At 35.0% G+C, this 27,100-nt stretch overlaps 5 protein-coding genes and 1 long non-coding RNA gene across 9 annotated transcripts; 3 read left to right on the forward strand and 3 right to left on the reverse strand.

Annotated features, from left to right (window-relative positions):
* The first annotated feature begins 6 nt into the window (after positions 1 to 6).
* LOC110719792 lies at positions 7 to 2,039 on the forward strand. Its single transcript, XM_021898774.1, has 6 exons — positions 7 to 688; positions 771 to 833; positions 955 to 1,023; positions 1,103 to 1,168; positions 1,246 to 1,390; positions 1,690 to 2,039. The coding sequence occupies exons 1-6, from the start codon at positions 550 to 552 to the stop codon at positions 1,754 to 1,756; spliced, it is 549 nt and encodes a 182-aa protein (XP_021754466.1). The 5' UTR covers positions 7 to 549; the 3' UTR covers positions 1,757 to 2,039.
* LOC110719790 lies at positions 1,797 to 3,422 on the forward strand. The gene is made up of 7 exons (XM_021898773.1): positions 1,797 to 1,890; positions 1,984 to 2,118; positions 2,206 to 2,365; positions 2,468 to 2,596; positions 2,672 to 2,815; positions 2,930 to 3,130; positions 3,230 to 3,422. The coding sequence occupies exons 1-7, from the start codon at positions 1,817 to 1,819 to the stop codon at positions 3,341 to 3,343; spliced, it is 957 nt and encodes a 318-aa protein (XP_021754465.1). The 5' UTR covers positions 1,797 to 1,816; the 3' UTR covers positions 3,344 to 3,422.
* Positions 3,423 to 3,550: 128 nt separating this feature from the next.
* LOC110719787 (protein FAR1-RELATED SEQUENCE 9-like) lies at positions 3,551 to 7,968 on the reverse strand. 4 transcript variants are annotated; one of them, XM_021898767.1, is made up of 7 exons: positions 7,499 to 7,968; positions 5,866 to 6,974; positions 4,619 to 5,621; positions 4,451 to 4,540; positions 4,292 to 4,375; positions 4,143 to 4,208; positions 3,551 to 4,056 (listed from the first exon to the last, which is right to left on the reverse strand). In XM_021898767.1, exons 2-7 carry the CDS (start codon positions 6,291 to 6,293, stop codon positions 3,574 to 3,576), a joined length of 2,154 nt encoding a protein of 717 aa, XP_021754459.1. In that variant the 5' UTR covers positions 6,294 to 6,974; positions 7,499 to 7,968; the 3' UTR covers positions 3,551 to 3,573. The 4 variants fall into 4 exon arrangements, with proteins under 4 accessions (XP_021754459.1, XP_021754461.1, XP_021754460.1 ...); XM_021898769.1 differs by lacking the exon at positions 4,451 to 4,540; XM_021898768.1 differs by lacking the exon at positions 4,143 to 4,208.
* On the reverse strand, positions 6,301 to 7,598 carry LOC110719770 (protein FAR1-RELATED SEQUENCE 5-like). Its single transcript, XM_021898749.1, has 2 exons — positions 7,499 to 7,598; positions 6,301 to 6,974 (listed from the first exon to the last, which is right to left on the reverse strand). The coding sequence occupies exons 1-2, from the start codon at positions 7,596 to 7,598 to the stop codon at positions 6,301 to 6,303; spliced, it is 774 nt and encodes a 257-aa protein (XP_021754441.1).
* A 3,042-nt stretch (positions 7,969 to 11,010) lies between the features above and the next one.
* On the reverse strand, positions 11,011 to 20,800 carry LOC110719771 (germin-like protein). The gene is made up of 4 exons (XM_021898750.1): positions 20,741 to 20,800; positions 20,454 to 20,627; positions 11,741 to 11,816; positions 11,011 to 11,624 (listed from the first exon to the last, which is right to left on the reverse strand). The coding sequence occupies exons 1-4, from the start codon at positions 20,798 to 20,800 to the stop codon at positions 11,011 to 11,013; spliced, it is 924 nt and encodes a 307-aa protein (XP_021754442.1).
* A 3,342-nt stretch (positions 20,801 to 24,142) lies between these two features.
* LOC110719794 lies at positions 24,143 to 25,560 on the forward strand. Its single transcript, XR_002511165.1, has 3 exons — positions 24,143 to 24,646; positions 24,904 to 25,071; positions 25,155 to 25,560. It is a non-coding gene; the product is annotated as an uncharacterized LOC110719794 (long non-coding RNA).
* The last annotated feature ends 1,540 nt before the right edge of the window (positions 25,561 to 27,100 follow it).

Here is a 27,100-nt window from a genome sequence, read left to right on the forward strand (position 1 = left end):
TTTTTTTATTGTTTATGTTCTGTTCCATGTTTTCTTTTTTCTTGTAGTTGTTCTATTTTGATAGAGTTCAGAGGTTAGACAAAAGGCCTCCAAGAACAATTCCTATCATATCTGCATGGAATAGAGACATGGTTCTTGAGAGGTTGAAGATTGAATTAGAATTGGGATTTGGGAGAGGGAAAATTCTACCAAGGATTGCTGCAGAAGTTGAAGAAAGTCCTAAGGTTATAAAATGATCACTTTTGTTAACATAAATGTTCATTTGTATAATCTGAAATGTTCAACTGCATAATTTTTAATATTCATTCATATAGGTTTTTATGGATGATTTTGTTTCCCTGGTAAAAACAACTTGTTCAAACCTGTCAAAGCTTTCTTCAAAATTGGTGAAGGCAAAGGATATCTTCCCTGGAAATGACTTGGTGAAAAAAAGTTGATGAAGTTTTAGGAAAGGTGGTAGCTAGGGAACCATCAATTCTAAGCCAAGATGAAGAATTCTTTGGCAGTGAGGATTTCCTAAATGCACTTGCACAAGCTGAGAAGAATCTGATGCAAGGGTCTGAAAAGCAAACAACTGAGAAGCAAATGACTGGGAAGAAATTAACCAAAAAGGGAAAGGAAAAAGAACAAGAATATGACATCAGAAAAGCTTTCAGCTTGGGGTTGACTCCACCTTCTCCAGCCATTGGTAAATTCTAACTAAAAGAGACTATATATCCTAATTTTTATATGAAAAATTCTAAATTTGTGGTCTAAATTGTCCTAAACAGAAACAGGGCCCACCTTTTCAACACTTGGTGATATAATTGAACAACCAATAATTTCAACAAATGGTAATATGTTCATATATTTAATAATAATGTACATAAACTTAAGTAGAAATGTTCATTTCTAATTATTATGTGTAAATACTATTAACTTAGTGTATCTCCAAAATGATGATTTATAATACAGCTGGAGAAAAGGATGTGGGTAAAACTTCAGCAGCTTCAGAACAAAGAATTGAAGAATTTTCTAGAACTGGTATAATGTTCAATTAAAAAGTGTAAAATGTTCATTTACAAACAAGAAATATTCATTATTAATTGTATTATTTTGTTAGACGCAGCAACTGGTTCAAAACTTGATGCTGACACTAGGTCAGATAATGAAGGATTGCCTAGAACAGGTATAATGTTCAATTATAAATACTCAAATGTTCATTTACAAAGAAATTATATTATATCTAATTAAATTTTTTCTTAGATGCAGGATCTGGTTCAGTGGTTGATGCTGACCCTAGGTCAGATGGTGGTGAAAAAAGTGATGATCCAAAAAACACAGTTGGAGGTGGAAAACAAAACAAGGAAGATGTTTTTGAAAAAACAAAAAATGATGAAAAAGTGGAGGGGTAAAATCCTGAAGACATGTCTTACTATTAGGGTTATGTAATGGTGTAGGATAAAATATCTAGATGGAACAATTTAACTTATGTTACTATCGTGTTGTAACTTGAAACTGGTGTTTCTCAAACTATTGTATGTGTGAACATTATTTTGTTGAATATGTAATATGAATGTGTGGTTTATGTTAAATCAATAGGTTTATGTTAAATCAATATCTTTCATTTTATGAATTGAAAATGATTCAGGGTGTTACATAAGAAGCTTTTATTTTATTAATATGTACTGACATTGTTTCACTTTTCAGTGAAAACAAGAAGATTGTTGCTTCATCCTCAAAAGTCACAAAAAGGTACATTATTTATATTAAGTAAATGTTCAAAAATAATAATGAACATTTTCATATACCTAAATGTACATTTGTGTTATGTAATATGACCAGGAATGATGATAAGAAAAAGTCAATTGCAGAAAAGAAGAAAAAAACTGAAAAGGAAAAGGTTGAAAGGTATAATTTCAAATTTATTTATATACACTCAAATGTTCATTTATGTTCCTCATAATTTTCTTAATTTAACAATATTTTATATTGAACAACAAGACCAAAACGCGAAAAGAAAACACTTCCTCCTGCTTTCCGATCTCCTTACTTGGTCAAGTACAAGGATCTGTTTAAAGATGAGAAAGCCATGAACCAAATTGCAGTAGACTTTGCTCTTGGTGGAAAAGATGAAAGGTAATTACTTACACTAATTAAACTTAAGGTTTAATATCTTTTATAAAAATATGTTCACATTCATATTATTAAATGTTCATAATGCAGTGCACTCTTATACTATGATGGCTTGAATCTCATCAATAGAAATGAAATGAAAACTCTTGGAGATGATGTTGAAGTGACAAATTGTGTCATAGATGGATGGGCAAGGTTTCTTAATCATAAAAAGCCGAGAAACAAGATTTATTTCTCAACAGTGCTTCATGTTAGTCTTTCTTCTTTTTTTATATTATTGATTCTATTTTCCTATGATAAATAATTGCTAAAAATTCATTTAACTTCTATATGTTTGTTTGTATTTCAACAGCACATTATGTGCACAAATAGAGTTTGTCAAGAAGGATCATCAATGAAGACAAGAATTAATGCCTTCATAGAAAGAATTGACAATGAACTGAAGTTGAATAAAATTGACAGCATTGTTGGATATAAACAGGTATTAATTCTTGTTTAATACAAATGTTCAATTACCTTCAATATATTGTCCAATAACATTATATAATTTGTTCAGGTCTTCTTCCCAGTATCAACTTCTCAACATTTTTTTCTGTTGTGCGTCAATCATATAGAAGACAAAATTCATATAATTGACAATAGAAAACTACCAAAAAAGGTATCAGTCCAAGCAAAATATGAAGAACAACCAAAAATGATGGTGAGATAATATGTTCATTTATAGTTGACTACATGATCAATTATATTTTATTAATTGTTCATGTCTTCATCACAATACAAACTTCTAAACAATTTTTACTCTTTTTTCTATCAGTTAAAAGGATTGGCAGAGTACATGAAACACCTTGGATATCAAGATGCAAAAAGAATTGAAGACTACACAGTTGTTTTGGAAAAGATGAAATGGCGTAGCAACAATGACTATACAAACTGTGGAGTTTACATTATGAAGCATATGGAAACCTTCACTGCTGATCCTAATGAGAGCTGGATTTGTGATTTAAAACCAAACAATGTAAGAGTTATAAATGATCAATTATTTAAGATATAATATTCATTTATGAAACAGTAAAGATTGTTTAATTAAAATTTGACAATTCATTTTGTTCAACAGGTGGAACAAATTAGAAATCTAAGGCTCCAATACACAGCAGAACTGATGTTATTTGAAGAAAACACTGAATCAAGAGCAAATAGAAGGAAAGCTAGAAAATTTGCAACTTTGTAGTTTCAAATGTTCATTTACAACTATGTATATGTTCATTTCTTATATATGACTATTTTTTTTTTTTAGAAGTAGACTTATGGATTTTATTTTAATATTATTGTAATTGATATTTCATTTTAATCTTTGAATGAAAGTTTTTTATATAATAGATCGAAAATTCAAAATTACAAAATAGTAATTAAATCAACATTACAAAAAAGTCTAATGTTTATAAAGTTCTGGAATACTAATTATTTATCTTTATTAGCCAAACGTTTAGCTACACTTGTATCAAAAAAGGCTAACAACCTATCATATTTAGAAGAAATCTTTTTAGAACCTAATTGAACATTTCTTGATTGAAGAATTGGAACACGAGCACCTTGATCATTTCTTTGAACTGTGGGAGGAGTAACTTGAACATTCTGAACAGGAAATCCTTGATCATTTATTTGAACCGTAGGAGAAATAACTTGAACATTTGTTGATTGAACATTCCTGGAGTTGGATATGATCATTTCTGGATTGGTGTTTGAACAATTCTGAGTTTGATTTTGAACATTCCTGGGAACAGTAGGTTGAATAACAACAGGAGATTTTGTTGACGCACTAGTATGAATTGGAACTCTTGGATTAATTTGAGAGTAAGTTTTAACACCAGAAGCACCTTCATTTGCACCAAAATTAGAACAAGGTTGAACAGCAGAAACACCTTCAAGATTTAAATCCTTCGCCTTTAAAAAAATTAAATTGATCATTAATAAACCAGTATATGATCAGTTACAAACACTTATACAAACAAATATGGAAAAAAAAAAACCTTAGCAATAGATGAAATATCAACATCAATAGATATGATAGATGAAAGAGAGCTTTCACCAGTAGCCTACAAAAAAACCAAAAAAAAATATAAAAAATAAAAAATTAAATAAAAAAAAATTATAATATAGATCATAAATGTTCATATACCTGATCAAAATCATTGGAAATACTATGATTTGATTCCTTAGAACTAGAAGGAATTTCTTCTACAACAGCTGATTTTAAGCCGACCTATATTTTTAAATTATAAAAATCAATATTAATAAAATATAAATAAAATGTTTTTTTTGGCACATTTGAATTTACCTGAGCCCGTTTATTGCTCAAAACAATCAATTCAATGGGATCACTAATAGAATTAGCATAAGTAACAGCACAACCGTTCTCATCAAGTTCCTATTTAAAAAAAAAAACATAAATGATCATTTACGAAAACTGAAATGATCAATTTGAAAATATGAAATGATCATATACCTGTACAACTGCTTGCCCTATACCCCTTTTGTAAGGAGTGTACAGAGACTTTTTCCTCTTGAAATTACCCTTTGCCTTGTTACACTGCTTCTCCAAGGTACTCTTAGGCCTTACATTCCTCTCACCTTTAGGCCTAGCTTTTGGAGGATTCTTGATCTCAAGATCAACAATTTCAACCTCTTTAACAGGTTCACTAAAGTCAATTACACCTGATACACTCTCAACCTTTTCTTTTAACAGATTGAAATAACACTCAACCTCTGCCCTTGCATTCAAAGAATTCTGACAACTTGTTATCAACTTAACAAACTTTCTGATTGTTTGTGACCTCCAAACACTAGTAGCCACAACATTTGTCCTCAAAGTAGGTTCTTCAATACCATGACTACACATGGCAGCCTTTGTCCATCGTTTCATTATATACTCTTGTGGAATATTACGCACACAATGCAAATGATATACTCGAAGAGAATGAGAACAAAGTAAACCAGTCTCACTAAAGTACATGCATGTGCAACAAATTGCATGTGTTTCCTTATTAAAAACAACTTCATGCTTAATTATATCCTTCCCAGGCCTCCAAAGAAGATATGAATATTCTGGAAAACGCAAACCATTATCAACATGATCATAAGCTGTCCCCCTAATGAACTCCTCTTCAAAAAGAACATAAGCTTGAATAGTGTACAATGATCTTGCATGAACTAATATACCAATATTAGCAAAAGCTAGGTGCCTATTACCCCTCAGAGTATTGTAATCTCTTGCACCTTCCTTACTTCTCCACTCAGAAATGACATCAAGAAAAACATGATAAAAATCACATAAACCTTGAGTCTTATTAAGACGTTGTGAAACTGACTTATTAGTAGTTTCACTACGTTGAGAAGACAATATACCACCAGACCAATACTTCTTAGAATAAGCAGGACACCACATTTCCTTTATTTTATACAAATCACATAACCAATCATCATTTTCACATTTGTATTTATCACACATCCTGTATAACAGAAATGATCATATATTAATTTAAAAATGAACAAAATATAAATTAAAATATGTACATTTGTGTAAAGAATAATGATCATAAACAATATGGACACTAATAATATTATGATAACATACATAACAAAGTAAATTGTATGATCATATGTAAAACACTAAATGTTCATATATATATCACATAATAATCAAATATATCACATAATAAAAATAAAAAATAAATATAAAAAACAATAATTTACCTTTTCCAGAAATATTCAAATTCAGCAGGAGTTTCACAATACTTCAAAAGATATCCAAACAAATCTGTAAAGCCTTCCAAAGCTCTCAATGCTCCAATGTGTTTCTTAGAATTTTGTTCAAGATGCCATACACATAAACGATGATGAACAGTTGAAGGAAAAATGTTTCTTATACCCGCTGCAATCGCTTGTGCTTGATCAGTCATAATTGTAATGGGACTTTTCCTCCCCATTGAGTGCAAAAATGTATCAAACAACCAATCAAAAGACTCGGTGCGCTCATTAAGAATAAAACCCATACCAAACATGACATTGTTACCATGATGGTTCATCCCAACAAATGGAGCACATATCATTCCATATTTATTAGTTCTATAAGTTGTATCAAAAACCAACAAATCTCCAAAGTAATGATAATCTCTCATCATCCTACCATCACGCCAAAAAAAAACTAACTAAAGCACCACTATCATCTTGTTCAAAATCATAATAAAAATCTGTCTCATCCACATGTCTCTTGGCAAAATATTTAATCAATTGGTTACCATCACATCCTTCAATTTGGGCAGCTTTTTCAGATGACAATGCATTATAAGCATCAGAAGCAGTAAAACAAAGATTAGGAGATCCCCCAACCTCCTTCTTTAGAACCCTCAAAGAATCAGTAACTTTGACTCCACTCAATTTCATTGTTGAAATGAAAAGAAGCTGCTCTTTATTCACATCTCTTTGAGACCTTATCAAATGCCTTTTTTCAGGAGGAATCATAGCATGATTATGAACCATTTCATGTCTTGTACATGTATAGACCCCTAAATGATCAATATGAAACTGCACAAAAGCTAAACAACCAGTTCGATGATCCAACTTCTCATAAATCCTTTTATTCTTACACTTATTATCTTTGAATCCCTCATTACAACAAACAAATCTTTTCATCAAAAAAGAATCATCTCTTCTTCTCTTACTCTTCCCAATTCGAATTCCAAAACCTTTCCTAAAAGCATATTCATTATACGCTTCGAAAGCTTCATCTTCAGATTTAAATTCTTTATCCTTTAATTCAGACTGTTCTGCTTCTAAATACATAATATCATCATTTTTTTCCACTGCACAATATACAATTATAAATGATCATAAAGAGTTTCATGAATGAACAATAACAAATAAGTAAAATGTTCAATATCAAAACAGCACATGATCAATTGCAAAAAGAATTTCAGCACATAATATTTTGAACAATATTTTCATTATTTACCACTACACATAATATCGATATAAAAATGTAAAAATAAATGATCAAAAATGACTTTAAGACTGAACATAAACACATTAGTAACAATGAATAAGAAAACATAAACGATTAATTGAAAGTATAATCTACAAAATATACGACAAAAACACACAATTCTAAAACACAGAGAAAACAACAAATGAAACAACAAATGAAGCAACAAAATGTTCATACAAAGTACAACAATCCAAAAACGTTCATCATAATGTAATCAAAGTAGTAAATTCAAAAATCGAAAGTGAATAATAATACATCAATTAAGTTCAAATTAACAGAGCATTATAACAGAACAAATTAGGGATAATTAAAAATTGAAAAATTATGATCACAATTACTCACATTGTTGCACAAACGAATCAACGAAACGAAGTCCAGAAGGAAACACACGCTCGCAATCGCGATCAAAATCAACGCAATCTCCAGATGCAGAATTCGCCATTGATGATCGGTAACAATTAACGAATTCGTTCAAAAAATCAAATGAAGAAGATGAATTAGCGAGAGAAAAATGTAGATCAAAAATGGAGGTTGGTTGATCAATTGAAGAGAGAGAAAAAATAGGGTTTAAAATCATATATATACATAAATTGAATAATAAGAATCAAAGGAAAAAGGAAAAAAGAGGAAGAAAAGAAAAAAAGAAAAAAAGGAAAAAAAAAAAAAAAAAAAAGGAAAGAATCGCAAAAGGAAAGAAGCTGCACATGAGAACTCAATACCAGCTACAAAACGACGTAGCATAGGGGGGGTGTAGGGAACACACCCTACACTAGGGTGTAGGGTAAAATTTTCAGGTCTAAGCTATACTCTTGTGCACTTTATCTAACCGCAACACTGGCCGACAAGCCCAATTTCAAACGCGCCCTATTAAAAAAAGCCTCAAACCAAAACGAGCCCACCCACAACATCAAACATAACGTTAGAACGCAGCCCACCTACACACATTTATAGAAAACTGTTACTTTCAACTGGTGTTTTTTTTAAAAAAATATAATTTAAAACAAAAACCGTCACTTCCAAACTTAAATTTCTGAAATTTATTTCTCCTCTCTTTAATTTTCTTTCTCTAACAATCAAACACAATTCATTCTCTCACCTCTATATGATTTTCTCTCACTAAAAAACTGAAAAAACAACCACGGACATTCGAGAAGAGATTAAAAATCAAACGGATTCTCCCAAAAAAAGATAGTTCAAAGAGCATTAAATCTAAGATTTAGCATGTTTTCAATATCAAAGCTAGGAATACAATGGACATCCACTACTTATACTCTGTTAACTGATGTGTTCTCATATTTCATTGTATAATGTGTAGTGAAAAATTGGTCGTTTGAGGTAAGGTATTGAATAGTTGAATGGCTTTCCCTATTTAATGCATCAGACATGCACATTTTTGCAACTTTTTACTTCATTGACATCATTCAATTTCTACTTCATGATCTCTCCGACTCCTTGTAACAATGGCTATTCATTATAAGCATTGCAGGTTGTTCTTGATTTAGATGATACACTAGTTTATGCATATGAAATTTTTTTTTAAGTATAAATGTTCATGAAATTTTTTCATGAAGTCTGTTTATGCATATATTCACTTTCTGAAATGCATATGTTCACTTTTTGAAATGCTTATGTTCACTTTCAGGAAACCAATGCATATGTTCATGTTTCTAATACTTATAATACGTATGTTTCATAATCATTTTATTTTTTTTATTTCTTCAATTTTCTTGTGTTCATAATTAAATACCTTATGATCATAATATTTGTTCTGTATGTTCATTCCGCAGGAGGAATTTATGGATGATTTTATTGAGTTGGTCAAAACTTTTTGAAATGCATGTGTTCATATTTTTTTATGCATATGTTCACTTTCTGAAATGCTTATTTTCACTTTCAGGAAACCAATGCATATGTTCATATTTTAATATTTATAATGCGTATGCTTCATAATCATTTTATTTTTTATTTCTTCAATTTTCTTATATTCATAATTAAATACCTTATGTTCATAATATTTGTTCTATATGTTCATTCTATAGGAGGAATTTATGGATGATTTTATTGAGTTGGTCAGAAAATCTGATAAAATTCAATTTATATGAATTACATGTTCACAAACCTAATCAATTGTAATTAATTACAAAATCACCACATAATAAATTGAAATTCATACATAGATCAAATTGATGGAAGCTAACCAAAAATCAAATGAAATTCTATTCATAGAAATTAAACAAAATACAAATACAATTGAAGCTAACCTAAAAAAAAAACCTAATTACAAATCAAACAAACAAAACACTAACCTGCATTGATGATCTCTTCGGGAATAACAACTAATTTCATGTTGTAACCAACAAATTCAATCGAAAAAGTGAAACAAAAGAGAAAAAAAAAACAGAGAAGAGAGAAAATGAAGAACGAAGGAGAAAAAACAGAGGAGAAGAAAATTATGATGAAAATTTGGATCAAAATTATTATAGGAAAGAAAATTGAAGAGAGAATATTTGAAAAAAGGAAACAAAAAATTTAAAAAAGGAAAGCAAAAACGCGGGAAGAATGTTATAGCTGTGTTTAGTGGGCTGCATTTGGGCTGTGTTTCATGCTGTTGCAACTAGAACAGCTACACAAGGATGCATGTAAGAATATGTGAGGGGAAGTGATAGAGTATAAAGTATAGTCCTGAGCTTCAACCATCAGCTTAGGAATATGTTTTATACTATATCAAAATCAACTCAAATAAATTTTGGCCTACATGTGTTTTACCCTATTATTACTTCACAGTTTTTTTAGTTCCATCACTTTTGTTTTACACACTTGTATTTCTTTTGAATTTTTCCTAAGGAATTGTTTAGATCCGGTGCATGCACACGAATAATACTAAGATTATATTATTTAATTATTAATTCAAAGACTATAATAGGTAAAATTTAATAAAATCAATTGGCAAATCAATAGACTATAATCATGTCTCACTTTCTAAATTTTTAATAACAAGATTGATTTTGTAAGAAATTTTCTATATATATACATTATTTAAAAGTTTATTTTCTTTATTTTAACGAAATTTAAAAGTTTATTTTCAAAATGATAGTAGTTTAAACATTTTTAATATTTTATATTTGTTGATAGAAATTTTATAAATTGTTTATTTGTTGAAAGTTCTTTATCAACTATAGATTTGTTTTATTAAAATAAATAAATAAATAAATAAAAACTTCCATGTTATTAATAATTTAATAGTTAGCTACATATAATATTTTTTTTTATTAAATAAAAAGATCAAAATGCAATCTTACGTGAGACAATAACTTCCCTAAGCTAGTTAATTCTGTTAAAAAAATTTAGCTAAATTTCTGGAAAAACGTATTTGTAGACTTCTAGTATTACTAGTGTAGTGGATCTGTGGACGTGTAAGAAGTTTAATAAGGAAGGAGGTTATCAAATATTAATTACATTGATTATTTACGTAATTTTTTCTATAAAATTGTGGTTCTAAGCATGAATCTCAAAAACGTTAATGTTGCAACATCAAAATTGAAAAAGAAACAAAATTATTTATTTTGTAGGGATTTACGGGTGCGCTTCGTAGTGCCTCTACAAGAGATGAGCCGTTTACCGATGGGCAAAATCAATGGTAAATTACTTAAAAGCCGCCGGAAAACAGAATATCATATACTTTTATTCATTAATTAGTCTTATTATACAATATGTATTATTGCTGTATTGCAAATATATACTTTGCAACCAAATTCCAAAATATCATATATATGTATAAGTTGACATCCATATAAACGAAACATGGTAGTAGATATTGTTGGTGATGCATGCCATGCACTTAAATTTCAAAGACTCTAAGCGATGTATGAAGCCGGGCTAATTCCACCAAATATCTTCTTCAAGCGTATTACTTCCTCGGGACTTATGAGGGTGATCTTCGACGCTATTTCAGCAGGTAAATTGCCACCGAATAAGGAGGTGGAAGTGGTTTGTATACCTGGGTTTGCGCCATTCAAGGCAACAAATGCAAGAGCTCGAGTTTTACCAACATTGATCTGGAAGTGAAGTAAGAATTGTGGAAAGATCATGACATCGCCAGCCTCTAATCTTTTATAATATGCAGTGTTGTTTGTGTCGATTATGCCTGCTATAATTGTCCCATTTATGACAACAATAATTTCTGATGTTCGGTGAGAATGGACAGGGACAACTCCACCCACGGCCAAGTCTAACCTTGCCATGGAAAGACCTAGACCATTTATGGCGGGGAATTCATCTACAAATGCTAAAGTTATATTGTTACCAAATATATTTTCAGTAGATTTTTCACCACGAAACCCAGTGAAAACAAAGTCATCAGTAGTGACTTTAGTAGGATCCTTACATGGATATCCTTGGGGCGACCTAGGGAGACTACGGTTTGCAATACAAAAATCGACTTCGATAGTACTAGCATGAGTAAACGAGGCTGAAACAAAGAAGATGAAAAAAAATTGCTAGACTATTCATCTTGAATCTAGAGATTATTAGGTTGATCAAACAAAGGTGCTAAGATGGCTTGACTACTTTTGTGTGTGTATTCACGTTCATTCACAAATCTCTTGGTAACAATTGGCACCCAATATATATGAATAATTTGCTTAACATACATGGAAGTATCCTACAAAAATAAAAAATAATCAAATTTAGAAACATCTTATTAGAGGATTTAATTAGCCTTTTTTGTAATAACAAGTTAACATTATCCAAAGAGTAAGTTTGATAACAAAAGATAACGAAACAAGTGTATTACGTAAATTTGATATTTAACTTATTTGAGATTATCATGTGGATTGTAGCCTAGTCTCGCCTGTTTGTTATATAGAAATAGTGGTGAAGCCTAGTCTCGCCAAGTTGCACATTTCTATTTCAATTTTCATTTTTCGGTTTAATATCAGACGGTAAACAAATTTCTTACAATACATAGGATGTTTTTATAGTCTACCATAATATTTTAATCATAAAATAATATGATCATCTTCATTTTAAAAACATTATGGTATTCATATTTCAATCGACCACTATAAATTCTTACAATATATACGTTTGGTTTCATATATAGCCATATAGGGCTTTGATTTACATCCTTTAATTAATTATCCACAGTTTTGTTTATTAGCTTCACCATAGCGCGCTAATATCAAGCAAAGGCATTTAGGGGGTGTTTGGTTCGAAAAATGGAAACGGAGTAAAAAGGAAACAAATAAGAGGGGGGAAAGGAATCATTTAGCTATTACCTTTTCATTTGTTTGGTTTAACCATGCAAAGGGTATTTGTTTAGAGGAGGGTAAGGGTATTTGTTACCCCAAGTTTTTGAGAGGTAACAAATGAGGGGTAACTATTACCCATAAGTAATGATAATTGTTATCATGCCTTCAATCCAAATATACGGTAACGGTATCGGTTTAATCAAATTCGTTTCCAATCCAAAAAAAACACTAACCAAACACCCCCTTAGGCATATTCAGATCATCTTGTCGTGAACTCCTGATGACTTTTAAACACCAACCATGGCTAGTGGTAGCTATGGATGTTTTTTTCAACCAAATTTATTCATATTTCGTTCGTTGTTATTTAGACATGATTTCTCTCCTACACTAGTGTATAGATATATATATCATCTTTCTTCTTATATTAGTACGGTATAAATCTCGTTGTTGGCATAGTCATTGTTGGTCCGAGGGAGAAGTTGTAAGCTACCAAGTATAGGGCACGTTGCTCGCTACCACTGACAAAAATACCAAACCATTGGAAAATGTTATAAAAAAATAAGTATTTTCTAAAGCATCATTGGAGATAATAAGGGTTTCAAATAATGTATCGTTGTGATAAGGAAATAATCTTAACACTTTTTTTTTTTTTTTTTTTTTTAGGAAAAATCTTAAAACCCTATCATTCACTATATTTCTATTTCTTAGTACCCCAAAAATGCCCTCCTAACTATATTCAATCCACCAGTGATATAAATTAAAATACTTCAATAGTTTCCTAGCTTTTTATTGTTGAATTAATAAATGTAAAAAATATAGAGAGAATGAAACAATAATAATATTCTTATGGATCTCTAAACCTTAACATGTAGTACACTACATAATTTATAGTAGAGTAAAACTACCAACTAAAGCTATAAAATAGGAAAAAAAGTTATCATGTTCGAATATTTGCTTCAAATTGTTAGTAATAGCTCTACTAAAATATGCTCTACTAAGGGAATTTTTTTTATTTATTTATTTTTTTTTTTAAGAGGAGAACGGGAGAGGGGGGGATATTACTAAGTGATTAGTTTGTGTTAGTGGAGTCTTAAGAGTAGTGGGTTAATGTTACTATGTTAGCATGACCAAATAATATATGATCACGTGGGATCATGTTCCTTATTTTTTAGCTTAATTTTGCACCTTTTTTTTTTGGATCCTAGGATCTGACCGAACCTCAACCCTCATGGTTTTTTTTTCGTCCGGTATTTGCGGATCAGACACTTTGAGAGTGAGAGGGAAGGGTAAGAGATCCCCCACCCTCAAAGTGCCTCTAGTGGGGATTGAAACCCCCAACCTCAAGGTTGGAAGGTGCAATCTTTCCTACTAGACCAAGCTTAGCTTGGTTTTTGCACTATATTTATTGTTGTGCGACAGCGGAAGCAAAGGTCGAAAACAAACAAGAAAACAATAAAGAAATTCAATGCAAACAATAAGAACAACACCAAGAATTTACGTGGTTCACTATCGATGTGATAGCTACGTCCACGGGCACCGAGATCGAATGATTTCACTATAAACTGCAAAGATTACAAAGATGATTCTTGTATTTCTCAAGAACGGCTTTCACTCTGTCTCTCTTAACCCTAATACTAATATTAGGGAGGTTTTATATTAATCCCTAAAATAAAAGATACTTGGGCAAAAAGATAACATAAAAGATAACTTTAAATCGTAAAATCCGCGTCTCCGCATTTTTCCTTCTCCGCCCGGTCAGACCGGGCAAGGTCTGCCCGATCGGGCGCGAGAAGAAAACTCCATACGAATGCTTCAACGTATCCAACCCCCACCGCCCGGTCAGACCGGGCAAGGTCTGCCCGATCGGGCGAAGGCTCGCCCGGTCGGGCGAAGGCTCGCCCGGTCGGGCGCGAGAGCAGCTTCTTCAACGAATTTGCCAGGCACCTCTTCTTCTTCCGCCCGGTCAGACCGGGCAATGTCCGCCCGATCGGCGGACAAAGCTACGAAGTACGAGTCACCTAATATACTTATCAACAATCTCCACCTTGACGAGAACTCGTAGTCAGCAAACGACCCCATCAAGACATAGTGAAAAAACATCTCAAGCCAAACCCGATGCAGGACTCATGCATAAGCCATACATCCGATAAGTCTTCAACCAAGACCCATCACATACTCGTCTCCAAGTATAACAACTCATAATGCTCCACCTGCATCACAAGCCCCGGGCAAGCTCCACCTTAATGCCAACACACCTACACCAGGAGCTCCCCAACTTCGCCCCTCAGGGCCTACTACATCACGTAGTAATCAATATTTAGCAAGTCTAAGCAATGTTTAAACTTGCTAAACGGAACAGGCTTAGTGAAGAAATCAGCCGGGTTGTCAGCAGTCCCAATCTTCTTCACCTTAATCCTCTTGTCAGTACGCAAGAAATGATACCTGACATCAATGTGCTTCGTCCGATCATGGTGTACTTGATCTTTAGCTAAGCAAATCGCACTTAGACTATCACAATACACTGTAGCAAAATCCTGTGCAATACCCAGTTCACCTACTAGGCCTTTGAGCCAAATAGACTCCTTAGCTGCAGAAGTTAGAGCCATATACTCAGCTTCAGTAGTTGACAACGTAACTGATGACTGCAATGTAGACTTCCAACTAACCACAGAACCACCCAAAGTGAACACATAACCAGTCACAGACCTCCTGGTATCCACATCAGCTGCATAATCAGAATCACTGTACCCAGTGACCAAGCATTCCTTACCATTCCCGTACACAAGACCAATATCAGCTGTCCCTCTCAGGTAGCGAAAAATCCTTTTCACCCCTTGCCAGTGTTCCCTCCCAGGTCGAGCCATAAACCTGCTTACAACACTAACAGCATGCGCAATATCCGGCCTAGTACAGACCATAGCATACATCAAACAACCAACCGCGTTTGCATATGGAACTCTAGACATATAAGACAACTCCTCCTCTGATTGAGGTGACATAGACAAAGACAACTTACAACTAACAGTAGTTGGCGTACTTATAGGCTTCGATTTTTCCATCCCAAAACGAGACAGAATCTTTTCAATGTAGCTTTTCTGAGTCAAGAAAAGCTTACCTCTAGCCCGATCCCTGTAGATCTCCATACCCAAAATCTTCCTAGCTGCACCCAAGTCTTTCATGTCAAACTCCGAGTTAAGCATCTCCTTTAATCTAGCAATATCAGATTTATTCTTTGTGGCAACCAACATGTCATCAACATATAACAAAAGATAAATCATGGAACCATTATCCAGCTTACTATGATACACACAGCAATCATATGAATTCCTGTCAAAACCTTGTGAAACCATAAAAGAATCAAACCTTTTGTACCACTGTCGGGGGGATTGCTTAAGTCCATACAATGACTTTAGCAATCTGCAGGCATAGTGTTCCTTTCCAGGAACTTCGAATCCTTCGGGCTGCTTCATCAGAATCTCCTCCTCCAAATCGCCATGAAGGAAAGCCGTTTTAACATCCAACTGCTCCAGCTCAAGATCAAAATGTGCTACAATTGACAATAACACACGGATAGAAGTATGTCGAACCACAGGTGAGAATATCTCAACAAAGTCAACCCCTTCTACCTGACTGAACCCCTTAGCAACTAGCCTAGCCTTAAAACGTATTTGCTCAGTTTCCGACAACCCTTCTTTCTTCTTGTAAATCCATTTACAACCCACAAGCTTCCTCCCTTCCGGTACCTTTACCAGTTCCCACACTCTGTTCTTGTAAAGAGACTGCATCTCTTCACCCATTGCGGCAAGCCATTGCGCAGACTCACTACAACTAATTGCTTGTTTATATGTGGCAGGTTCAAATGACTCTACATCATCAGCTACACTCAATGCATAACCTGTCATCGCATCAACACAGCAATTTCTTCCCTCCATCTCTTCAATCAATCTAACAGGCTTCTTGATAACTCGTTTAGGCATCTCAAGAATGGTGTCAGGTTGACTAGATGACCCCTGATTAGATTGCTCCACCTCATCCCCAGAGTTAGAATGAGTAGGAGTAATCTCAGGTTCAGGAGTACCCGGCACTGGAACATCAGCATCATCATCAATATATTGTACCCGAGGTAAATCAGCAATGGTAGACTGATGTACCTCAAGTACCCCATCTGTCTGTAATAAATTGTCTCCTTCCCTTCTCAAATCTGAAATCTCTGCATTTTTAATTGAATACATGGTGTTTTCATCGAAAGTAACATCCCTACTAAGAATGACCCGACCCTCCGAAGGTGAAAAAATTCTAAACCCCTTCACACCATCCCCGTACCCAACAAAACACCCCTTCTTGGCTCGTGGATCCAGCTTACCCTCAATAACATGATAATAAGCAACACAACCAAAAATCTTCAAATTCGAAAAATTAGGCAGCTTACCACTCCAGATCTCAAACGGAATTTTGGAATCAATTCCAGAATGAGGACCCCTATTAATGACATAACAAGCTGTTAACACAGCTTCACTCCAGTACCTCCTCCCAAGCCCTGCATTAGAGAGCATGCATCGAACTCTCTCTAGCAGTGTCTGATTAACCCGTTCTGCTACACCGTTCTGCTGTGGTGTCTTCCTGACAGTATGATGCCGACCTATACCCTCATCTGCACAGAACTGATTAAACTCGTCTTTGCAAAACTCTAGCCCATTGTCCGTTCGTAGCTTCTTGATCTTCCTTCCTTGTCGATTTTCCACCAAAGCTTTCCATTGCTTGAAAACTTTGAAGGCCTCATCCTTTGACTTAAGCAACCTAAGCCATGTGTATCGGGACTTGTCATCAACAAATGACACAAAATAGTGGTAACCTCCCATACCTTCAACTCTAGATGGACCCCAGCAATCTGAATGGATGTAATCGAGCACTGCATCAGTAATGTGAGCACCCTTGCTGAACTTTGACCTGTGTTTCTTACCAAACACACAATGCTCACAAAATTCAAGGTTGGCAACCTTGACCCCGGATAGAAGACCCCTCTTGGACAATAGCTGCATCCCCTTCTCCCCCATATGACCAAGCCTCATGTGCCAAATCTTAGTCATCTCCTGGTGAGATACAGATGCGCAAACCGCAGAACTAGGCAGTGTAACACCCTCAAAAACATAGAGGGTGTTCCTTTTGATACCCTTAAGTACCAACTCAGAACCTCTGAAAATACACAACTCCCCATCTGAAAACACACCATTGTACCCCAATTCATCCAGGGTACCCAATGAAATCAGATTCTTTCCTAAAGCAGGAACATGCCGTACATTAGTCAAAGTTAACCTCCGCCCATCAACAGTCCTCAACCTCATGGAACCAATACCTGTGACCTTACATGGAGCATTGTTACCGACTATAACCATACCCCCATTGCGAGGTTCATATGTATCAAACCAATCTCGACGTGGACACATATGGAACGAACACCCCGAATCTAGAACCCAGTTATCAGATAAATCATCAGACCTAGCAGAACTGACTAATGCTAAATCTTCCTCTGAATTATAGCTCTCATTCGGTTTCTCTTCAACTACAGCAGCCTGGGACTTGTTTTTCCTCACCGGACAATTATTCCTAAAGTGACCCGGTTCTTTACAGTAATAACATGTTTTAGTAGTAGTTTTACTAGATCCATCCTTGCCGTTTCCAGCACCCGACCCAGCATTGTTCCCCTTGTTAAACCCCTTATTCTTTTTAGACTTTCCGGACTTAACAAATAACCCACTACCATTATCCCCATTATCACTCGTAGCTTTCATTCTGAGTTCCCTAGTATGAAGTGCTGCCTTCACTTCTTCTAAGGTTATAGAATCCTTACCAACAACAAAAGACTCTACAAAATTCTCAAAGCTAGACGGTAGAGATACAAGTAAAATCAACGCAGCATCCTCATCATCAATTTTAACATCTAAATTACGTAAATCAAGCAAAATAGAGTTAAGTTTTTCTAGATGTTCCCGTAAGGAAGTACCTGACTGCATCCGGAGGCTAAACAACCGCTGTTTCAGTAATAATTTGTTGGTCAACGACTTAGTCATATACAATGACTCCAGCTTCAGCCACAATCCAGCCGCCGTTTCCTGATCAGCAACCTCCGTGATGATTTGATCATCAAGACTAAGTAATATGGTAGAGTGTGCCTTCTCTTCCATAACTTCTAACTGCGAGTCAGTCGGTCCGTCTCCTGACTCCGAAGTAGTACTCTTTGGAGCCAACGGACGCCATATCTGCTGTTGTTTTAACAGAGCCTTCATCTTAATTTGCCATAGCCCGAAACTATTTTTCCCGGTAAACTTCTCAATTCTTATTGTTGAATCTCCTGCCATTGTTATCTTCAAGAAACTCTCCAAGGATTGAACCTGAGCTCTTGATACCAATTGTTGTGCGACAGCGGAAGCAAAGGTCGAAAACAAACAAGAAAACAATAAAGAAATTCAATGCAAACAATAAGAACAACACCAAGAATTTACGTGGTTCACTATCGATGTGATAGCTACGTCCACGGGCACCGAGATCGAATGATTTCACTATAAACTGCAAAGATTACAAAGATGATTCTTGTATTTCTCAAGAACGGCTTTCACTCTGTCTCTCTTAACCCTAATACTAATATTAGGGAGGTTTTATATTAATCCCTAAAATAAAAGATACTTGGGCAAAAAGATAACATAAAAGATAACTTTAAATCGTAAAATCCGCGTCTCCGCATTTTTCCTTCTCCGCCCGGTCAGACCGGGCAAGGTCTGCCCGATCGGGCGCGAGAAGAAAACTCCATACGAATGCTTCAACGTATCCAACCCCCACCGCCCGGTCAGACCGGGCAAGGTCTGCCCGATCGGGCGAAGGCTCGCCCGGTCGGGCGAAGGCTCGCCCGGTCGGGCGCGAGAGCAGCTTCTTCAACGAATTTGCCAGGCACCTCTTCTTCTTCCGCCCGGTCAGACCGGGCAATGTCCGCCCGATCGGGCGGACAAAGCTACGAAGTACGAGTCACCTAATATACTTATCAACATTTATGTTGCTATGTATTTAGTTTTTAATGGATTGTATACATAAAAGTTCATCTTTCTCCCCTCTCTCTCATCTCTCTAATTATAATTTCAACATTTCCTACCATTCACTAAGTTCATTAATTGCATCTTGCATGCATGGCCTTCTCATTAATACTAAGGTTTAGATTATAATGATAACTTCCGCTGGCACAAAAGGAAAGAAGTTTAGCTAGAAAAAGGAACTCATTAGCTTAGTAAATAGGATGCAATTTCCTCGTTAACCAAATTAAAAATAACGCATTTGAGCAAATAAGTTGAAATGGAGGGAGTAAGATTAAAGATTGTGGTTGAAAACTTAAGGTGTCACGTTAATTAATAATCACTCATTTAAAAGGTAAGGTACATCGTCCATAGTTGCACAATTGGTAGAAGTAACCTTAGCATATGGCAATAATTTGCAAATACTCCGTATATATGGTGAAGTAATCAACAAGAACAGGAATAAAGTTGAACAAAAAAATGGGATATGATATTTTTGTACTTGTATATGGTTAGGTGATCTGATCTTGCAACGTAGATGTTGTGGTTGTGTAGTCAATCTCATCAAATTATTTGGTTGTTGTTATTGATAAAATCAAACATAATAACCAATTTAGTACTCATTATTTCCATATAAAATTGTGCATGTACTACAACGTAAAGGCTAGCTTAGACTACAATCCAACGAATGCACTGTAAATTAGTAAACTTCCAAAAAAAATGAATAAGTTCAAATACCTTGCTTTTTTCCATGCTGGTACTTCCGCGTGAAGTGTTGATGTAGCAACACCTAAGCACAAACGGCCCTCTCGTACATCTTTTTTTTTTTTTTTTTTTTTTTTTTTTTTTTTTTTTTTTTTTTTGTTGTTGTTCAAAGAGGTTTAATAAATTAATTAGGCCTCATCAGAGAGGTCAAAAGTCATAATACATGAAGTGTCATATAGAATAATTAGGAGCGATTAACAAATAAGGATAAAATATTAAGTCTACAAGTCTACTCATACTAGTACTATTACAATCAATGATGGGATTTGCAGCTAAATTCCAGTGGACTTCACTTCCTTCAGGCACCAGACCAGCTTGGTGTGCCATGAGATGAGGTTGCAGGACTGTCTCTCTTGGGAGACATTGAACACTCTTCACCCGCTCCCTTATATTAATTCTCTGCAAGCATTAGACATGTTAAAATATTTATCTCTAATCTTTTGGGTGCCAAGAATGCCATTTACAACAGTTCTAGAGTTAGTAATTATGGTGACATCTTCCCAATGTTTTACATTAGCCCAAGCTTCTGCTACTAAAATAGCAAGATACTCTGCAAAATTTGCATTTTCCATTTTTAGTTTCATTACAAAACCCCCTTGCCACTCCTAAGAAGAAGTGTAGCAGATGGCAGCTATTCATTCCGAGGGAGCTCCACTTTCTCATTATGAGAAACATTTTTGTTTCTCATAATGACATTTTGGAAAATAATGTGATGTTTTTCACTGGTGGAGACCGCGTATGTGTTATGAGTGGGAGTCTCAGATCTTGACACATACCCCATGAGAAACAAAACTTGTTTCTCACAATGAGAAACAGAGAATTACCCATTCCCACTGCTAGTGAGTTTGGGTGCTGCATCTACTCTAATCTGGATTTGAGATTTATGGAAGGGATGAGAGAGCTTAGATAGAGGATTATTTGGGATGGCCACAGTTTGGGCATAATGAAACTCTGAAGAGAGCCACTTAATTGACTTGAGAGCATCAAGGAGAGGATTGTTTTTTTTTGAGAGAAAATCCGAGCATTTCTTCTTTTCCAGATTGTCCAGCAGGCAAAAGCAAAGACAACAGGACATGGGGAGATCAAGGTCCCAATTAGGATGATCAAGGCAGGCCAAGACCTCATCGTTCGTCCTTTAACTATCGCTAAAGATGTTATTATCCATGACCATCAAGGCATTGATCAGTATCAATATCGGATCAAGTAAGCAAAAAACAGGAGTAATTTCGCTTTGAAAGCACATCAAAAAAATATAATAAGTACAATCAAGTAGCACGAAAGCTATAAAATTGGTTACCTTTTTTATTTGAGGTTCATCATTTTACATATTCGAAATGAATGATCTTCTAACATGTACGTATATTATTACGAATGATATACTAGTATAAAGTTGAACTCATACAACCATTTGTTTAATTACACAGTAATTAGGCTACAATCCAAGGACCAACAATAAAGTTCAAACTACTTGAATGGGTTTTATCACCTTTTAGTGTATTACGTGCTAGATAACATAATCATTGACATGTTTTCAATTACTAGGCTATGCTATGTTTTTTTTTTTTAGGTTACAAATGAGTCGTGTGCTACGTTGGTGGACATTTTTGCTAGGTTTGGGGACATTGGTCAACAATTGAACTTAAGTAAAATGTCCAATTACTACTGTATGACATAATCATTGACGACATGTTTTTGATTACCAGTCCAATTGAACTAGCTCAACAATTAATTCATTACGTGCTAAATAACATAATCATTGAAGTGTCGATCAAATTGATGCACTTAAAAAACGGAGGGAATTTAGATTATATAATAATGACTAATTAAACCCTAATGGAGTTACTCCAAAAAAAAGGGGAAAAGGCCGAAGGCCTAAAAATTCAAAAATAAATAAATAAAAAACTAGCAGCCCACAATAAATACCTTAAGTTCCGGAGGCGTGGCCCTGCAAACCCCTATTAATGGCCACATGGTGTCCTCAATACCCTAATTCGGGGCATGTCGCCCTTGACCGGCCCGACTCGCTTACCAAGCAGGCGGGCAGCGAGACCTTCATGATAGTCGTTCGTAGAGAGTTAATAGATTCAAGACATATTTTAACATTACCTATATTTTATAATAATAATAATACTTTTAATTAATTTGATATTATATAGTAAGAAAATCACTAAAAATAACTTAAGGTTAATTGTTACATATTAGTTGTTTGTCCGAGGTACAGGCATGAACAACAGAACAACGGAGTCAACTGATACCATGACCGCCATGGACAATGAAGTAAATGTTGACTCCTGACATAAATGCATTGGTATAACTTTGTATTTATTATTTTCTTATTGCACAACTAGGCGTGCTAATGGCAAATTAGAGCATTAGATTCATGAACATGCAAATGTAAGAATATTTTTTACTTTTTTTTTGTTTTTTCCATCACACAATTAAATTTGGCATGCTAATTGCTCTACGGCAGGCAGAATCTTAGTTTTTAATGTCATTCATTTTCATTCACATTCTGTTATACATAAATTTACCGTATTTCATCTCGCTTATCAAAAATTTTTGGTGCAATAATAGAAGTACAATAATTTCACTGTACAACATTCGGTTTAGCTAGAATACTTTATAATCGATAAATTTTTAACCTATTATGATTTTCACATTAGTAATTAATTTTTAAGAGAAAGGATTTATTAAGAATTTTATACATGCCTACGGGCCTGTTAGGATTTACTGAATTGAGCTGAGCTGAACTGAACTGAACTGAGCTGAGCTGAACTGAACTGATTGGAGCTGAACTGAACTGAACTGAACTGAACTGAGCTGAGCTGAGCTGAACTGAACTGATTGGAGCTGAACTGAACTGAACTGAACTGTTTATGAGAGAAGGAAATCAAGAACTAAACTGAACTGAACTGAACTGAACTGATTGGAGCTGAATTAAACTAAACTGAACTGAACTGATTGGAGCTGAATTAAACTAAACTGAACTGAAATTAAGCTGAAGAGAACAGGCCCTACATTTATACATAAGCTAGCTAGACCAGTTTTTACATTAAATTTCTTGTATAGAGAGCAAATTAATTAGAAACGCATAGGGTAAATTTTATAGCTAACCTTTGATCATTTTAGAGTAACTTTACACCTGATCTACAATAATTATTGCACATTTGTTTTTTTTTAAAGTTTAACCTCGCCTATACCGTTATTAGATAGAAGCTGAAAAAAGCTGAAAGCTAATTAAGGGAAACATGTTAATAAGACAGGGTATAGACTTTGATAATAAAAACTGTCTTACCATCATAAAATCACTTTGTCGAAGGGTTGGCCAAGGAAAAAGAAAAGTTGGATAGCGTCACATACTCGCATGCTTAATCACAAAAGTGGTCGTATTATATGATTGTAAAGCGTTTTACACAAAAATAAAATTTGTTTGGTTAATCAACAGAACACTAGTAGAAAAAATGAAATAGGCACCGCAAAATGCGCACCGGTTTTTAAAAAATTGGTGCGAAAAAAATAGGCGGGATTGAGGGGAAGACTTTTCGCACCGGTTCTAACCAAACCGGTGCGAAAAATGAGTTAATCGCACCGGTTCGGTTCGAAAGCTATTGTTAAAAAAAATAAAAAATAAAAAATAAACGGCCATTTTTATCTTCTTTCTTTAATTTCTCTTTCTGTCTTCTTTCTTAATTTCTCTTTCCTCGATCTCTCCTCCTCTCTCATCTGCCTCTCTCTCCTCAAACAAACCCTAATCAACAAGAATTGGGAAGTAGACGAAGATGAAGACCTAGATTAAACGTCGTTCTTGGCCTAACTTCGGTGATGCTGTTCATGAAGAAATCGGCGCTCGTCAAACTATGGTTTCTACTGAAGAAATCGACCTTGAACGACCTGTTGCTCCTGGTTTGCTTCGATTTCGCTTCCTTTTGGTTTTGATTTTGGTTTTTTTTTTTTCCTGTTCTTAATTTTGATCTTCGTTGCGATTGATGAATTGTTGGTTGATTTTGTTGTTGTTGTTTTAGGGTTGTCGAATCTGGCTGTGTTATTCATGTGTTATTGGATTGATTTTTAATGGATTTACTCGTGAATTTGTTCTATGTTTGAGTGATTTTTGCCAATTGAGGTTAATTGGAAGAAATTAAGGGTTTCTTGATTTCTCGAGGCTGTTTGTGGAATTTTGGGGGAATTGGAGATGGATAGGGGTTGCGGTGGTGGTTTCGTGGGTGCGGTGGTGGGTGTGGTGCGGAGGAATTAAAATCTCTCAAACAGATTGGGGCCTCTTTTGCTTTGCAGATTCTCAAGGATGATGAAGGACCTTTTAATTTGGCTATGGCTCATTTGAAGTTGAATGGTGACAAAAGACTTTATGGAACTTTTCAGCCTGTTGGGAATGATGACTCTCAGAATGTCAAGGGAATGTGAGTACTTTTTGTCTATTCTTAAAATTTCTATTAATCATTTCTGTTTATAGTGTAACAAGTATTAGGTCAATTTAATTTGTTGAAAGTGTAGTATTCTAGCTTTCTATGTGTTTTTTGCATTTCTTGCAAAGTTGCAAAAATTAATCTTTTCTGGAGTACATTGTTTTCTGCTATTATAATTGTATAAATATGCTAGCCCTTGCCAAATTCCTACATTTATCTGTGGAAAAGTTTCATATTATTTGTTTATGCAGATCGATGCTTGCTCGTGACCTACAATCCCCACGAGCTCTATTGTCTTGTATGATCAAGATGGAAAATTTGTGGGGGTTCGATGACCAAACTCGAAACTTCCAATTGACATTGATGGGATAAAAATTGAAATTCTAGATGCCATAGGAAGTACATGCCTTGAACTAAAAGTAAGTTCTAGGAGATCTTCCAGATTTGTCAATTCTTATTACCTCATTTAGCTTCCCCTTGGCTAATCCACATGTCTTTTCAGACTGACCCTGGAGTGCCTGTTGTATATGCTGGATTTGGTGCTCTGATGCTCACAACATGTATCAACTATTTATCTCATGCACAGGTGATTTTCTGAGCTCTTGATTATCACTCTTCAAGGACTTGTTACGCAATTGCTACTTGGATATACTAGTTCATATATTGATAAATGCCCTTTTCACATATGTGGCTAGCTATCATATTCAATTAGAGAAGTTTCTACTACTTGTAAAAGCATTGTTTCTTATCGGAAAAATAGGATGTAGTTGCACATGTCTTGATGTTCCTATTGCTTTCAACCCGCTCTCTCATTTGGAGTTCAAATACTCAACAAACACTACAAGAAAACAGCTTGATTCCGACGGAAAAAATCCGTCGGAAACATCGGAAATTCCGTCGGAAAATGGTCTTCCGACAAAATTCCGTCGGAATCTGTCTGTCGCAAAACTCTTTGTAGGAAATTCGACCTTTTTCGACGGAATTTCCATCGGAAGGCTTGTTTTCGACGGAATTTCCGACGGATCTACTTCTGTCGGTGCCTTTTTTGACTTTTTAATTGAAATTCCGTCGCAATTTTCCGATGGAAATTTCCGTCGGAAGAGGTGTATTCCGACGGAAATTTCCGTCGGAAAAGTCAATAAAAAAAACTGCCCCACCCAGATCCACCACTACCCACACCCTTGCTCACCACCCCAACCCACCCCACCGCCACCCCCTAACCCACCACCCCCACCCACCAAACGTACCACCGTAACCCCAACCCACCCCACCACTATAACCCCATTAGCCACCCCCTAACCCACCACGACCACCACTAAACCCTAACCCACCACCAGATCCCCCACCCAACCCAAACCCACCCAATCCAGATCTACCACCCAACCCAAACCCACCCAATCCAGATCTACCACCCAACCCACCCACCACCACCCCACCCCACCTAACACCGTACCCACCCTTCACCACCCTACCCCACCTAACACCGTACCCACCCTCCACCACGTAAAAAAAAATTAAAACACAAAAAATAAATCCAAAAAATGAGAAATAAAAAAAAGAAAAAAAAAAAAAACTAAACAACCACCCACACACTACCACCATCCACAATTAAAAATAAAAAATAAAAATCCGAAAAAGTAAGAAACAAAAAACAGAAAAAAAAAAAACTAAATAAAAAAATTTTGCAAACTAGATCTAAAAAAGAAAATCAAACCAAATTAATACACCGAAAACGAAGACATACCTTCAATTCCATCGAAAAATGTCGAATTTGGGCTTTAAAGGTCAAATTCGACCATGAAAACTCTAGATCTAGAGTTTTCATGGTCGAATTTGATCATAAACACCATAATTATTCGCTTGTTGACGAAAATCCAAAAACCCATAGCAATTTGTTGTTGAAAATCGAGGAAAAAAAAACCAAGAAGAAACAGAGAACGAAAGTGAAGAGGAAAGAGAAGAAGGAGAAAGGAAATAGAAAAGAAAGAAAAGAAGGAGAAAGGTGATGGAGAAAGGAAAGAGAAACGGAAAAGAAGAAGGAGAAGAGAGGAGAGAGAAGGAGAAGAGAGGCGGAGAGAAGAGGAGAGGAGAGAGAAATGAGAAATGCAAGGGGAGGGGGGAATCCGGGTTTTTTTAGGGTTTTTTTTGGGAGATTTAAGGGTTTTTTTTATTATTTAATTATATTCCGACGGAATATTCCGTCGAAAATTTCGGAGGGATTTTATTTCCGTCGGAAAGCCCATAAATTCCGACGGATTTTTATTCCGTAGGAAATCCGTCGGAATTTATGGGATTTCCGGCGGAAATTCATGTCTGTCAGAAGATGTCCGTCGGAAATAGGCTTATTTCTTGTAGTGAAAACTACTTCATACTTGGTAATTTCTTCGGCACTTTCATGAGCAGGAGTACCTACCTATATACTGTGTTTCGGGTGAAAACAATGGGACC

The sequence above is a fragment of the Chenopodium quinoa genome, unplaced genomic scaffold (genome assembly GCF_001683475.1).
Source record: "Chenopodium quinoa cultivar QQ74 unplaced genomic scaffold, ASM168347v1, whole genome shotgun sequence".
NCBI classification, from domain to species: Eukaryota; Viridiplantae; Streptophyta; class Magnoliopsida; order Caryophyllales; family Amaranthaceae; genus Chenopodium; species Chenopodium quinoa.